The sequence below is a fragment of the Microcaecilia unicolor genome, chromosome 3, assembly GCF_901765095.1.
Source record: "Microcaecilia unicolor chromosome 3, aMicUni1.1, whole genome shotgun sequence".
Lineage (NCBI taxonomy): Eukaryota > Metazoa > Chordata > Amphibia > Gymnophiona > Siphonopidae > Microcaecilia > Microcaecilia unicolor.
In genome coordinates this window covers 151471387-151486733 of record NC_044033.1, presented here as the reverse complement: position 1 = coordinate 151486733, position 15347 = coordinate 151471387, and the positions used below count along the sequence as shown (strand labels likewise).

At 41.3% G+C, this 15347-nt stretch overlaps 1 protein-coding gene across 1 annotated transcript in view; it reads right to left on the bottom strand.

Annotated features, from left to right (window-relative positions):
- Positions 1-15347, bottom strand: part of ABCB10 (ATP binding cassette subfamily B member 10) — a 146547-nt gene that overhangs the window by 9568 nt on the left and 121632 nt on the right. The window contains exons 11-12 of the mRNA XM_030196479.1: positions 9416-9459; positions 3353-3387 (exon numbers count right to left, since the gene is read on the bottom strand). Coding sequence (XP_030052339.1) covers positions 3353-3387; positions 9416-9459 — 79 coding nt within the window. The remainder of the gene's footprint in view (positions 1-3352; positions 3388-9415; positions 9460-15347) is intronic.

The following is a 15347-nucleotide window of genomic DNA, read 5'->3' as shown; positions in this document are numbered from 1 at the left end:
GGGTAGTGCAGATTAAGTGACTATTTGCAAGGTTTTGCTTTACTTCTCAGTGTAGTGGAGGACGTTTCTGTTGACTGGTGTGACACCAGAGGTTGAAATGAATGCTATTCTACTTCTGTTCTGTATCTGTTGCTGGAAGTTTTATTGGTTGATTTGGGAATGTCCCATGTGAATGAATAATTATACTCAATGGGAGAAATTCTATAACTTGGAGCCACAATTTAGGCACGCTGATACCACGTACTGAGCACCAGTTCTATAATGCATTTGTGTGCCAAGATGCTGTTATAGAATACTAAAGATTGCATTGATGTGCCTAAATGTAGGCACAAACTGTTACACCAGGTCTATGGCAGACATGACCGTTCATACCTAAATGCAGCACTTTATCATGTAACTTACAGTAAACTACAGAACAGCGTTCTAGTATATGTGAATAAGTGTGCAATATATGCGCTTAACTGCTAGTATTCTATAACACAGGCACACAAACAGCCCCAAACTTTAAGCACCCTGTTATAGGATTAGGAGGTACACGATTTACATAAAATTGACAATGTAAATCCATATGGGAACTGGAGGTAGAGCTGGGGGCAAAGCTTGGGTCTCCGCAAACAAAAAGGTGTTCTGCTGCTCCTGGGGGAAGGGAAGGTAGAGAGAAGGGGAGGAGAGACAGGGGAAGGAGGGAGAAGAGATGCTGGACTGGTGGTGGGGAGGGGGTGTCAAAAGTTGCTGTAACTGCAGAAGTAGATACTGGCTGAGGTTTCAAAGCAATCATAAGCTATTCTGATAAGGCAAGTGCCAAATTCATAAGCCTCTGCTGGTATGGAAACTTGCTGGTCTGAGCTTATATAGAAAGAACAAGTGAGAAAACATGCACATCATGCAAGATTGTATACATATAATGGGACCATACAGAGCAGCTCAAAATGATCCATTAATCAAGAATGTTTCATTGGGGGAGGGGGGAAGGACAGTTATTAGAAAAGTCTCTGCATTTTTGGCATAACTGCTTCTACTATTACTGAAGTGTATGATAGCTGGACATTATTAAAGCCTGAAGATGGATGGACTTTACATTTCATATCCAACATTTCTGAAACAATTTGAATGAAGAGCAGATTCTGCCATATATGGAACTGCTGATCCTTGAGAATACTGTGAACAAGTAGTCTTAGGGGCCTCCATATATTTGGGAAGGTCAAAGATGTCTGATCTGGGTTCTGTTTCCTGCTGAAGGAAGAAAGGAACTTTCATATCCAAATTCTTCCAATTAAATGGCCAGGGAATGTCTTCATATAGAGACTCATTCCTTAATGGTGGTGGTAGTGAAGGATCAGATGCAATTCCTGTAGATCCTTCCTCCTTGCACTCTGTAGATAGTACTTGAATATCAAGAGGATCTAGAAGTCCCTCCACATTAGACTAAGGGGAATATGGAAAGGAAGGAAGAAGAATGAGGATAGAACACACACATCCTCACTCTTCTTCCTTCCTTCCCATATGAAAGGAAGACAACAGAGAGACAAATTGGGTCTCAGTAGGTTGCTCTTAGTGGAGGAGTAACACGAGAGGAATGGAACAGCTCTGTGGGTAATTCTGGGAAAGGATTGTAAGATGTATTTCTCATGTAACCCTTCATAAGGTCTGTGAACATCTTTTGCAGAAAAGAGTGAGAATGCTTAGGCAGCTGAAAAGGTCTCAAAGATGAAGACACATTTGCTACTGTGACCAACACCAGTGTAATAGGCATAGGCTGTTGTGCGGAGGATTGTGCAGTGCCTGAACAGTCTATATACTGAAAAGGTATTTTGCAGTGTCGAGGAACTCCATAGAAATTGGCACTGTGCTTATGTTTCTGCACAGGGTCTGTTATCCAAGCATCCACTTTTATTGGTAGGAGAGTCTGCACTGGCCTGTTTGTGTTTTATTAGCTCTTTAGCTGGAGTTGATGCAAGCATCCTCTTCTCAGGCATCTGTGCTTGCTCAAGAAGCGGATGCGGTGTGAGCCTGAACATCTCAAGGGTCTATGCCCTTTAGGCAACAAGATACTTAGGTTGCACCTGTAGGCTGATGTTTCTCCATGGAAAATTTGACTGGTCTGTGCAGGGGTAGGTTGCTTCTAGCAGAAGAGGTCTTTTTGGGAGGTTTTACTGGGAGCAGTTTTTTCTCAACATCAAAATGTTCTCTCAGACACTTAAAAACAATCTCTTTGTGCTCTTGGGTACATTTGATCAATGGAAGGCCCGAGGCACAAGAGACATTCAGTGTGCATGTCAAATTTTGAAAATTTCCTGCCACATTTTAGGCACAAACAAAATCCCAATTTTGACAACACGATTACTTGTTCCTCAAATGAAGCAAAACAAACGTGTCCCGAGAACTTTGTTTCTCATCCATTCAGCTAAGCATTAAAAACAAAACTGAAGAGCTGAAGAGACCTCTGTGTGCAGGAAGGGCCACACCTACTCAGAACTCTACACTGAAAATTCTGAGCTCTGAGATAGCAATTCCATCCCAGCTATGTTGGATGACATCATCCACTTGTGTGCCTGACTCAATCCTGCTTTTCAACAGAAAACTCCAAATAGTTCTCATATCACCTCCAAGTCTATTTCTAATTAAGAATCTAAAATGTGTTCCCACAAACAGTGTGAGAGTTGTGCAGCTGTGGAAATGCACTAGCTTGGATTGCAGCTGCCTTAAATGCATTTGGGTTGGAGGACTTCCAAAAGTAAAATAAAGGTGTTGCACATGACAGTTTGTGGATAGAGCAAAAAGCACACAATGTGAGACAACAGTTTGTGAATTTGATTGTATTTGATATTACTTGTTGTAAGCTGTTCTGGATATATAGATAGTATACAAAATAAATTGACAGGACAAAACATAAATGTGAATGGAATGAAAAATACCTCAGTGGTACCTCCTGGACAGATTAGTCTAGTGGTTAGAGTACAGGGGTTTGAACCACGTAAGCCAAGGGGTTCAAGATCCTGCTCACACTTCTTGTGACTTTGGGCAAATCGCTCCATTCTCCACTCCCTTAGCTGGGAACAGGGACAGGGAAATACCTACTGTAACTGAATTGTAACAAAACCTGAGGTGGGACTTGGAAAGGTGAATTCTCAAATTAAAAAAAAAAACACAAATATATATATCCTCTATGTATTTTAGTTTAAGAGGATAAAATATCTTCCAAATAGCTGCTGACAGTCACTATTCAGGATTTTTACTATTTGTCCCCCAAGAAGCCAAAACAAGTATTTGGGTAAATTGATCCCAAATTGCCTACATTTTTTTGTTGATCAGATCCTGTAAGTTTACTGACAAAGTCACCACAAATGCTCACCTTGTGGCTTCATCTAACAGAAGAATCTTGGGATTCTAGAAAAAAGAATCAAACAGGTTTCTGCATAAACATACAGAATTCTACAGCTCTGAGTGTATAAAATTATTTCATGCAAGACAGACTGTATTTAAGAAATAAGACTTTTTCATGTCCCACTTGCTTTCTAATTTTTAATTTTATTCCTGAAATACATTGTGGGGGCAGTTTTCAAATAGCCCTTGTAGTTGCAGTATGCAGACACTTGTAGCACATGTAATTACAGACAAAGAAAAATGACTTACTAAAAAAACCTGTCTACTTTGCACCTTCTATTTCTGTAGGTGATTGAGGGCAGGATTAAATACCACATGCATTTTTGAAAATGATATGTACATACTGTTCTACTCTCCCAACCTAAACACACCCTCAGATATGCCTCTTTTTTTACCCAACTAAAAGCAGGCATTCTATTGCAACATTTGTACTTTTAACCAGGCAGAGAAAAGCAAATCTCAGACAAGCCAATTTACCCAAAAGGGGTAGTTACGAACTTAAGGAAATAACGCACAATATTTGTCTGTTAACATGTGTTAAATGGAAAAATAGTGCATTATTTTACTGTAACACATATTAAAGGTGCCGTGGGCTGCATAATAATGAGATGCAAAGCACCTCATTATTACGCAAATTGAATAATACAGGCGTACTGAACTTCACAAGCTGTGTTATTCATGGAAGCAGTAAAGCCAGCTTTATTTTTCCATGCAGCTGATGTCCCTAGGTGCATGTTAAAGGGGTTGGAGCTGTATACATACTAGGCATGGATACCCCCTCCCCGAACAGACCTCCACTCCCAAAAGGTACTAACAGTCTTCAGTCCAAGCCCCTCCCTCACCCAAATCCCATCATTATTGCCCTCCCCCCTTCCCAGGCCTCCCTTGCTAATCTCTGTTGATCTTGCAGTTATAGGATATGAACGATCCTCAACTGCTTCTGCCCCTGTGGCTCCAGGTTCTAAATGGCAGTTTGTGACATTTAATGGTGGTCTTGCCATTTTGAACTCAGAGGTACAGAGGCGACTGGGGATTGTTCCTGCCCTATACTCACTAGACCACCAGGGATTAAGATAGATCCGAGGTGAATATGTTCCTCTGTGTTTGAGGGTAGGGGGCCTCTTCTGGGAGGAAAAGGGGTTCTTCCTGAGAAGAGAATTGCAAGAGGAGGGTATTTATATAGCTCTGTTGGAGCAAAACAAGCATTATGAAGCACTATGTGTGTTCCTATATAACAAAGATATATAGGATTATAATACATGACAATATTCAGTATTAACAACCTGACTTCAAAAATGCAAACTCAGGCTCATTCCATCTTTCACTGCAAAGCCTATTGTTTAATGAACCTTGACCTTGCATACAGACAAAAGAATGCTGCCAAGGACACCAGTTTACCAGAACAACAACGTTGTTGTCATCAGCACCAACATCATGGCCAGACAAGCCAAGGGCTCTTGAAGTCTCCCATGCATCTGGAGAGACACTATGGCTGGTACAATTGCACATTCTTTATGAAACCCTGGCTCCTTGGCAAGGTGACCGCTTCAATGTGGTGCCAATGAGATCATCTTGTGTCCCTTGAAGCCACAATATTTGGGGTAAACAAAGTTATGTGTATATCACCCCCAAGGCTAGAATGTACATCATTAGCCCAGCTGCAGCTCGCAATTTCTGTATAAAAAGGGGCTTTTATCTGAGGCAAAGGCTGCTGTGTTGACATTCCATCTGAGGAGCAGACCTGTATTACATGTGACTGACCATCTAAGGACCATGCTACCACCTGCTAGAATACTTCATCATCAGATGTATGTGCAATGTGCTTTTGTATAAGTGCTGTGGGCTTATGGTGACTCTTATTTAGGAGTCTAACTAGGGAATTATGAGCATTTACTCTGAACTGTTTCTATAATAAGATACTCATTGTCTTTGTTCTTGCTTTCATTGCACATTACCTTTGCTGCTATTGTAAAATAAGCACTCTGTTTTTAATAATACTTGGATGTGGAGTTAGTTCTTTTTATTATTTGGGTGTTTTGAGCTCGGATCTAGAGATAAAAGGGAACATATTTGCTTCTGACACTTCACTGACTAATGCTGGTATTGCTTGAGATCCATTCTTTTATAATTTACATTAACTGTCAGGTTCCCCCAATAACCCCTCAAAAGGTTGTTATCTGTGTACGCCCCACAGTTCTAGCCCCTTTAAGATGGTACTCGAGGAACTGGGTCACATGTTAACAGCTTGATACTTGTGGGGAGCAGAATAAAACAGCTTACCAAGATTGATCACAAGTTGTGTTATTTCTTTACAATGGGAGCCACTAACCTGTGGAACTAAGTTCCTGCAGATTAGTGACTCTCGTGATAAATTAAGCTATAGTAAAATCTAATATTTTATCGCAGCTTAGTTTATTCTCCCACCCTCTCCCCAAATGGCTTTGAAATTTTCTTTGTAAATAATATTTAACATTTTTGACGGGTACTAAATTAATCTACTTCTAGGATTATGTGTGTTTTCTCACCTCTCATTGTTCTCACCACATTCATTGCAAAGTCTGAAAGGTGGAGCTATCTTTATACTACAAACACAAATACTATTTAAAAAAAAGTATATATTCAAACTGTTAAAATTATAGCAGTTAACTGTTTAAACTAACACCTGGTGTCTCCTCCCTTTACACTACAACCACAGGAAGTCGGGAGGAAAATCAAAGCTACAAATGGAGCTACAAATGGATCATGGGCCTTGCAACTGCTCCAGCCTGTCATTTTCTCTTTGCTGTCAAAACCAAATGATGGAGAGGGAAAGAGATGAACAGAACCAGAGAAAAAGTCCCTGCATTGAGACATACTCACAGACAATAAAGTGGTGATTAATGGGAATTACAGGCCAAACAAAACCATTTTTTTCTAGTTTCAGTCAAACTGAATCGGTGGCCAAAATATGATGCTGCGTTTCAGCCAAAACCTAAACTAGTCCTGTCCCCAAACCACAGCCGCCGTCTCCTCCTCCTTCCCTTAAACAAAGATGACATCACCATCTCCCCTCTGAACAAAGGTAACCCCCCCCCTAACTACCTTAGAGTCCTTGGTGGTCTAGTGGCTAGTTGGGGCAAGTATCCCCAGTCGCTCCTGCCCCTGCTGTCCTCGCAATCAAAATGGCTGCTGAGATCTTTAGTAGCAGCCATTTTGAGACTGGAGCTAGCATGAGCAGGAGCGATTCCGAGTTGCTCCTACCGATGCCAGCTCCAAAATCTCAAAATGGCTGCCACAACCTCCAGCAGAAGCCTCATAAGACTGTCACTGAGGTCTGCAGCAGCCATTTTGAGGGTGGAGATGGCGGGGACAGGAGTGACTGGTGATCTCCTGCCCCAACTAGTAACTAGACCACATAGGACTCTAAGGTAGGCCATTCCAAAACATGTATAAAAAATTTGGCTGATGTATTCATGTTGTATTGCTCTCCTTTTTTAAATTTTATTGCTGTATACCACCATTCCAAAGTTTTTTGTTAATTGTTATTTTTATTTCTATTTTTAATTCAATTTTTGCATATAACTTCTTGAATCCAACTGGTGTTTTATTTCATTGGCCCTTGTCTTTGTCATTTTTGCCCTCAATATTTTTTACACATCTTATTAGAATTATATTTATAAATTTGGTTTTATATCTAATTGTTTTATATATGTATGTCTTATACAGATTTGGACTACTAAGGCAGGTGTATTTTGCTGACATGTGGCTGTGTCAGGTCAATGAAATCTCTAGTCAATATACTTCCACATCTGAATATCAATACTACTACTACTACTACTTATCATTTCTAAAGCGCTAATAGACGTACGCAGCGCTGTACACTTAAACATAAATGTATTTCTTGGAACCTCTTGTGGTCCCGGTGTCCATTCCCAGGTAGTCACCACATTTTTGTCTGTGTGGAGAGGAAAAACAAGCCATGGCCCTATTTTGACAAAAAAACTACCACCTCTTATGAGGTGGTGGGGGGGGGGGGGGTAGCTTTGCAACCCACTCCTGCTGGTCGTAGAGATGCCATTCCTATGCACACTGCACCAATTCATGAACTAAAGGCAGTAGCAACACAAACTGAGCAGCCACCTACCATATTCATCTCTGATCAAATAAGTATAGAGATCTAAGTAACCCTGAAAACCATGAACAATCTAACCAGCTTCCGCAAAGCTTTGAAAACACACCTCTTCAACAAAGCTTACAAAAGTCAACCTCAATGATGCATATCATCCCTTAATCTACCCAAGCACACCAAAAATCACCTCTCACACAACCTACTGAACATCTAAATCCTCTTCTACCCCAACTTTTGATCAACTGTATTTAAATCATGTATTGACTTTATCATAACCTTACTCTGTAAGCCACATTGAGCCTGCAAAAAGGTGGGAAAATGTGGGGTACAAATGCAATAAATAAATAAATAAAACCCTCCTTGTGGGCACTACCATCCGCAAGATTGGTCCTATATATGAGCAGGAAACAGGAAGGCTAAGGTCTGGAGAAAATCCGAAACTAGAGCCTGGCAAGAAGGCGGCAGCTGTGAGATAATGTGTGACAGTGGAGAGAACAGCACATTCCTCTTGGGCTCTAGAACCAAGCTCTTGCTGTTGAAGGGTGATGGTACATAGTATAGTTAAATGATAAGGCTCAACACAGTAAGACTATACTTGTTGGTGAACTGTTAAGTATTTAATATTTTCCATCCCTAGTTTACAGCTCTGTTACTTCTACATTCTTATGAAATTTTCACCAACTTTAAATTCCCTGCAATGACTGCTAGCCTATCTCCATAGGTACCTTTTGTCCAAGATTCACACCACCACACAGAATACTTTCAGGAATGCCAAGCTAGAGTAACCATGAACTAGTTGCTTCCTGAAATAGCATGGGCTGCCAGGTTTAACTGGTGTACAAAAGACCAATAAAATCAGAGGCCATGAAATATGGTGGATGGTAAGGCTAGTCTGCATGTACATAGCCATGTCGCATCTCACCACCTATAATAGCAGAAGTCCTTTATCCATTTCGATCTGTCTGTCTGTCTATACAAGTTAGGAGTGCAACAGATCCTATACCTCCCTCACCCCACCACACACAATCCATACACACATCGACATATACCCCACCCTTCCCCAGCCACATTTACACACATCTCAACTCCAGGCATGCACACTGTTCTCCCCCAGAAATACGTACCCTAATTCTAGACCAAGAGTTCTCAACCTAGTCCTCTGGACACATCCAGCCAGTCAGGTTTTCAGGATATTCACAGTGAATATGCATGAGATAAATTTGCATGCACTACCTTCACTGTATGCAAATCTCTCTCATGCATATTCATTGTAGCTATCCTGATACCTTTATTGGCTGTGTATTGAGGACTGGGTTGAGAACTACTGCCCTAAATACACACACACATCTCACCCCTCCACCCACACAAGACACATATAAAGAGCCCATTTATGTAAGTTCTCCACAATTCTAACAACTTAAAGCCACTTGAAGGGTGGAAGGTGATGAACTCTAGCTTGTGCAGTGTGTGAGTGAAGAAATACTGTTTTACAATATTATACCTACTGACCCATCGCACTTGGATAAAATGGGAGGCCCAAATGTTTAGGAGGAAAAAGGAATTGGTGAGCACTGCTTCTTATCTGATGCTTCTTCTTCTGCTGGATTTGCTCTGTAGTAAGGGAGGAGGGGAGGTGAAGCATTTGTGGGAAGTAGCAGAATGTATTTAATTGTGGGGGCCCAAAGTGCTTCTTTGCCTAGGGCCCACCAAAGGGTTAATCCTGCCCTGGGCCCAGAGATGCAGAAACAGCACTTTTTTTGTTTGTTTACTTCTGGTCCTTTTTACCATTAGTTAACCACTTCTTCTGCTCATCATTTAAACTCTATACTATCAGATATGTCTCTGCCTCCTCTCACTCCACTGTGCTTTGTTCCATACTAGTGGAGGTAAACACTACTCAGAGCAAGTTACACATACACTTACCTTAAGCAAAGCCCGAGCAATAGCAATACGTTGCTTCTGACCACCTATTAAAACAAAATAATGAAAGGCTCAACCAAGTACTGGTAAGCTTAGTAGTTAAAGATAACAGCCCCTCCACCAAAATATGTTTCCTTAGCGTCCCTCCGGACCGGACCAGGATTGGACTGTTGGGTTGTGCCCGCCTACCAGCAGGTGGAGACTGAGAAAAACTCTGACTCTAGAGAGCCAATAGGAGCCCTGGCCATGTGACCTTAGCCTCAGTATTTTCTCAGTCTCTCAGCAGGTAGGAAGTGAGCCCATTAGTCTCTCTGTCTCTCTTTTTCTCTATAAGATATTACAGATATATTTATAATACTTCTTCTGTGCCTGGAATCGTAATTAGAGGCTTGACAGGGTTTCTTTTCTTTCTTTGACAGCCTCTGGGGTGTTAAACTCGGGTGTCTCGAGTCCACCCCCCTTCCTCCCCATCTCCCTGGCTTAGCAGGGAAGGGCCGTCCCTTTCTCTGGAAAGGTGTACCGTCTTTGGGAGAGGCAGCCACTTTTAATAGGCAGCTGTTTTTAAAGAATTAAATCAAGTAAAGAAAATTAAAATAATTAATTCAATTGAAAGGAATTTAAAGAAAGTAGTTTTTGCTTTCCCCAGGCTTATAATGAGCAGGTAGCTCTTCTATCTTATTCTGTTTGAATAATCTTTATTTTCTTTTCTGGCGGAGCTATTTAAAAAAAAGAAAAAAAAAAGTGATAAGTCAGCGTCTGTGACTTTAATCGGCGTTTTTTTTTTTGTTATCTTCATTATTTTTCCTCTGCTATCCGGCGTTGTTAGCGGCGGTAGTTGTAAAAAAAATAAAAATAAGAGGCGCGAACTGTTAAGCGCGTGCTCGCTCTTGGATGGGTCTGTATAGCTTGGGAGCTGTATTGACGGTTCCTGTTTGGGCCAGAAGCTAAACCATGTTTTATGCGGCATCGGAGGCTATCTGTTTTTCGGCGGCACGGATTTCCTGCTTCTTCGTCGGTCCGGTCAGTGGTTTTGTCCCCCGAACTTTATTCTTCTCATTTTGGTGCGCTTGGCCGCCATTGTTTTGCTTGCAGCTGCAATTTCCCTTGACGCGGCAGCGTTTTTCTGCTTTTACTGTGTTTGGCTGTTTGTGCAATGGAAAGGAGATATTTTTTCTCCGGTAGTTGGGGCAATTGGTAGTATATTTGCCCCAAAATTAATTTTTACATGTATTTTTCAAGCTATTAAAAAAAAAAAAAAAGAAATGCTACGATACGAATGGCGCTCATTTTGTTTTTCCCTCTGTTTTTTCTCCGTCGGGGACTTTTTGGTTGCTAGCAATGTTGTGAATTAAAGTGCAGCTCAGTCGGAAATTCTCTGTTTTTGACAATGGGGCGAATTAAATTGTATCTCGGCTCCAAAATAACCATTTTCCTATTCCTTTCCCTTGTGTGTGATGTTTGAAGGAAAGGTCTTCGCTATTGTCTAGCGCAGTTTTTATGGGGGTCCAGTGTACGTCACTCTGTGTCTTTCTCATTTCCTGGTGAATAGGACTACATTGTCTAATAGTCAATTGATTAGTACTTTACAAATCTGGCCATAATATCTTAGTTCCTTTCAAGCATTTCCCTTCATGGCTATGATGTTATACAGTGTTTTTAAGAACTTAACAAACATTTTCTATGGCATAGGCTATCTGGTTCAGGTGCCATTGTTTGGTACTTTACAATGCTGGACATAAGATCTTAATTCCTTTCAGGAAATTTTCCTCCGTGGCTATGTTCTTGTACAGTGTTTTAAGATCTTAACAAACGTTCTCTAGAGCGTAGGCTATATGGTTCAGATGCCATGTGCAATGAAATACATTGTCTGATACTCAATTGTTGCGTACTTTGCAATTCTGGACATAAGGTCTTACTTCCTTTCAGCAATTTTCTTTCATGGCTATGCGTTCTCTTTGGCATAGCAGATGACAGTTGCATAGGCTACATGGTTCAGATGGTTCTCATATTCTAGGAGACTCAGTCCTGTCTACCGAGCACCCAGTTTTCTCAGATGCTTTAGAAGGCATGTTTTATTCACGTCTTCTCTACTTTCCAACTGTCTTGGAGTTTCTCATGTGTTATCTTAGTTTTCTTCTAGGACTTACAAGATATATGTCCACTTAGGGAGTAAAGTTATCAGGTCAATTTGCATTTTCTCCCACTTAAGGATAGTGGGAGGTCCTCATGCCATCTACTTGTATTTTTGTTTCCTCTATCTATTCAGCCTGGGCACATGGTAAACATTCTGGTTTTGTCCAGTATGACCATCCATAACATCTGCTATCCCTTTCTCTTCCTTACAGATTTTAGGGTCTTGTTTCAAGCTTTCTTGACGTCAGGTACAGTCTTGTCTCCTGTGGCACAAATTCACCACCTTTTCCGTAATAGGTATTTTCCAAGTCTATTCTTTTTCATTTTCATTTTATTCTTCCTCTCTCCAGAGTTTTTTTCTCTTGGAAGGAGATTCACTCATTTTCTGTGCATTTTTTGCCATAAGGGCATAAGTGTTGCCATAATGGGAAAGGCCAAGAGTCCCCATCCTGTTTTCAGATGGGGTCAATCCAGATTGCAAATACCACATTCATATCTTGTGAGTGTGCATCTGTTCATCTCTGTACATCTCAGTGAGGAAGGAGGCATGACATGATACGAGGTTTGGGGAGATCCGGTAAAATTAAAGGCCAGTGTGTCTCAGTCCATGCTCAACATATGGTGATCCTTTCATTTTCATTCTATATGTCCTCATTCCAGACCTTCCTTTCAATTGGAAGGGGATTCTTTCACTTCCTGTGCATTTTTGCTATTAGTATATGAGTATGGTCATACGGGGAAAGTCTAAGAGTCCATTAAGCCCAGCATCCTGTCCTCAGTTGTGGTCAATCCAGGTTGCAAGTACCACATTCATTTCTTATGGGTGTGGGTCGGTACATCTTAGTACATCTCAGTATAGGAGGAGTAATGTCCACGATACGAGGATGATGAGAAGGTCCTCATTACCAGTTTTCTTGCCCTGCTCTTCGGTCTTGCGTCGGCTCCGCGCACTTTTTTCTTAAGTTACGGTCGTAGTAGCAGCGGCGCTCATGAAACAACGTCTCCTCGTTTCATCCTTTCCTAGATGTCTGGTTCATTACAGACAGTCTTATTGGCAGAGTTGTCAGGTCCAGCAACGGGTGGTGCATTTCGGGCACACTCTAGGTTGTTATGGGGTGCATGTAGCCAGGTCTCTCATTTGATCTCTCTTTTGAGCTCTCATGTGATCTCATTAGATTTTGTAGCATGTCTCTATTTTTTCTCTCTTTGTTTAGTCAAGTTGGCGCAGACTGTTTTTGTCTTCTCTACAAGCGTCCCACTTTCTGTTTTCTCTGGATGTTCTTGGGCCTTCAGCCATTACCTTGCTCTATTTTGCAGAGTAAAATTTTACTTTCTAGCTCCCAAGAAGGAATTTTTTCTTCATTCTCTTTGGAGTCTCGGTAGTCTTTTTTGGCAGCTTTTCACTCCGTCAATTTCGTGACCATTGGAAAAAAAAAAAAAAAACTTCTGCGAGTTCTCAGTGGATAGTACCTTAAGGGGAGGTCCCAGTTCTAGAACTGTTTCTTTTCGCTCTGACCTTCCATGTGCCTCGCTTACTCTCTTGCTAAAAAGACTTGTCAGCGGCAGAGATAGATGCCCTCTCGTATCCAGATATTTATCTCGGATGGAATTCCCTCCGCTCAGTTGGCCTCTGTATTCTCACTAGTGCAGCACTTGGGTCTGGTGGTTGAGATTGAGCATTCTTCCTGCAAGTATGCCGGGAGCATATACACAGTGAGCAGTTTTTTGATGGCTGCATCTGTGAAAATATATATGTATATTTATAGTTCTACTACATAAGTACATATTTAATTCCACACTGGGAAAAGCTCAAAGGTCCTATCGAGCCCACCTATCGGTCCACGGCCAATCCAGACCATGAGCACCTGGCTAGATTCCTAAACGTACAAATATTCTATACATGTTATTCCTGGAACTGTGTAGTGTTTTATGGACTTCTATATGTATCTAACAGATGAAAGGTACTAACAAGTGTCTACTGTTGATTTATTCCCGTTTTCACTAATTGGGGTCTATGACAAGAGTCTCAGGTGATCTGCTTGCAGAGGCAACAGCTACAGATGATTCTTTCTCTCTCATTTGAATTGCGCTCTGAGATATGTTTTCTTCATGTTGGGTAACTGCAGCGGCTGTCAGTTTATTTGGACCTTCAGTCTAGTTTGCAGCAGGGATTTAGGTACCTTCTTCTTTTGCATAGTATTTAACTGCATTCTTGTTTTTACCTATTTAGCTTCTAGTGATCAGGTACTTTCTCACTGACAGGCTTTACATACTTCCAATCTGTTGCTAGGTCAGCAATAGTCTACGATATCTGGAGTATTGTACTTCAGGATCTCGGTTTCCACTTTCTCAACTGAGGTAGATTCATTGCAGTTTTTTGTTTCCAGGCGGCTCTGCTTCTACCTTTGCCATCTTTCTTTCAGTTGTTTTTTTTTTTCTTGAGTCTCTCTGTCCTTTGCGCTGCGATAGGGGACATTATATAGCGGCCACTTGGTAGGGGACAATGTTCAGCGTCGCTTGGACTTTTCAGCTTTTTTTGCTTTGTAGTCATTCTATTTAGTTTATTGGCGGTTCTTGGATCGTCAAGCTTTTGGCTTCGTATTCATCCTAGTTTGGGTGTTTTCAGGGACTCTACCGCATTCTCAATGTCTGTCCCTCCCGTAAGATTACTGCTTTGGTACTTCCCAACAGTCCAATCCTGGTCCGGTCCGGAGGGACGCTAAGGAAGGAGAAATTAGATCTTACCTGCTAATTTGCTTTCCTTTAGACCCTCCGGACCGGACCAGGCCCCTCCCATGTTCTATCAACTCTTTAGATTCTTTTATTAAGTTTGGAAGTGGAATGTTTCAAAAAACAAACCAAAACAGATGATACTGTATATATATTAAAAAAAAAAAAAAAAAAAAGACTTTGCGTGGTCTATACCACTTCTCTGGTGGTTGCTGGTGAGCTCGGTTGCTGGAATATATATATAAAACCTTAAATATGTCATACCACTTCTCTGGTGAGGGTTGCTGGTGAGCTCGGTTGCTGGAATATATATAAAACCTTAAATATGTCATACCACTTCTCTGGTGAGGGTTGCTGGTGAGCTCGGTTGCTGGAATATATATAAAACCTTAAATATGTCATACCACTTCTCTGGTGAGAGTTGCTGGTGAGCTCAGTTGCTGGAATATATATAAAATCTTAATGGGTCATACCACTTCTCTGGTGAGAGTTGCTGGTGAGTTCAGTTGCTGAAATATATATAAAGCCTTAAATATGTCATACCACTTCTCTGGTGAGAGTTGCTGGTGAGCTCAGTTGCTGGAATATATAAAAAGCCTTGAATATGTTATACCACTTCTCTGTTGAGAGTTGCTGGTGAGCTCAGTTGCTGGAATATATAAAAAGCCTTGAATATGTTATACCACTTCTCTGTTGAGAGTTGCTGGTGAGCTCAGTTGATGGAATATATACGAAACCTTAAGTGAGTCATACTACTTCTCTGGTGAGAGTTGCTGGTGAGCTCTAATATGAATGGGCCATGCCACTTCTCTGGTGAGAGTTGCTGGCGAGCTCTAATACGAATGGGCCATACCACTTCTCTGGTGAGAGTTGCTGGTGAGCTCTAGTACTCGGTTTTGCCGAGGAATTTGTGGCTGCTAGGATTCCATACAGCACAGAAGTTCTTTCTTTCTTTCCTGCTTTGTTATTCAAATACTGAGGCTAAGGTCACATGGCCAGGGCTCCTATTGGCTCTCTAGAGTCAGAGTTTTTCTCAGTCTCCACCTGCTGGTAGGCGGGCACAACCCAACAG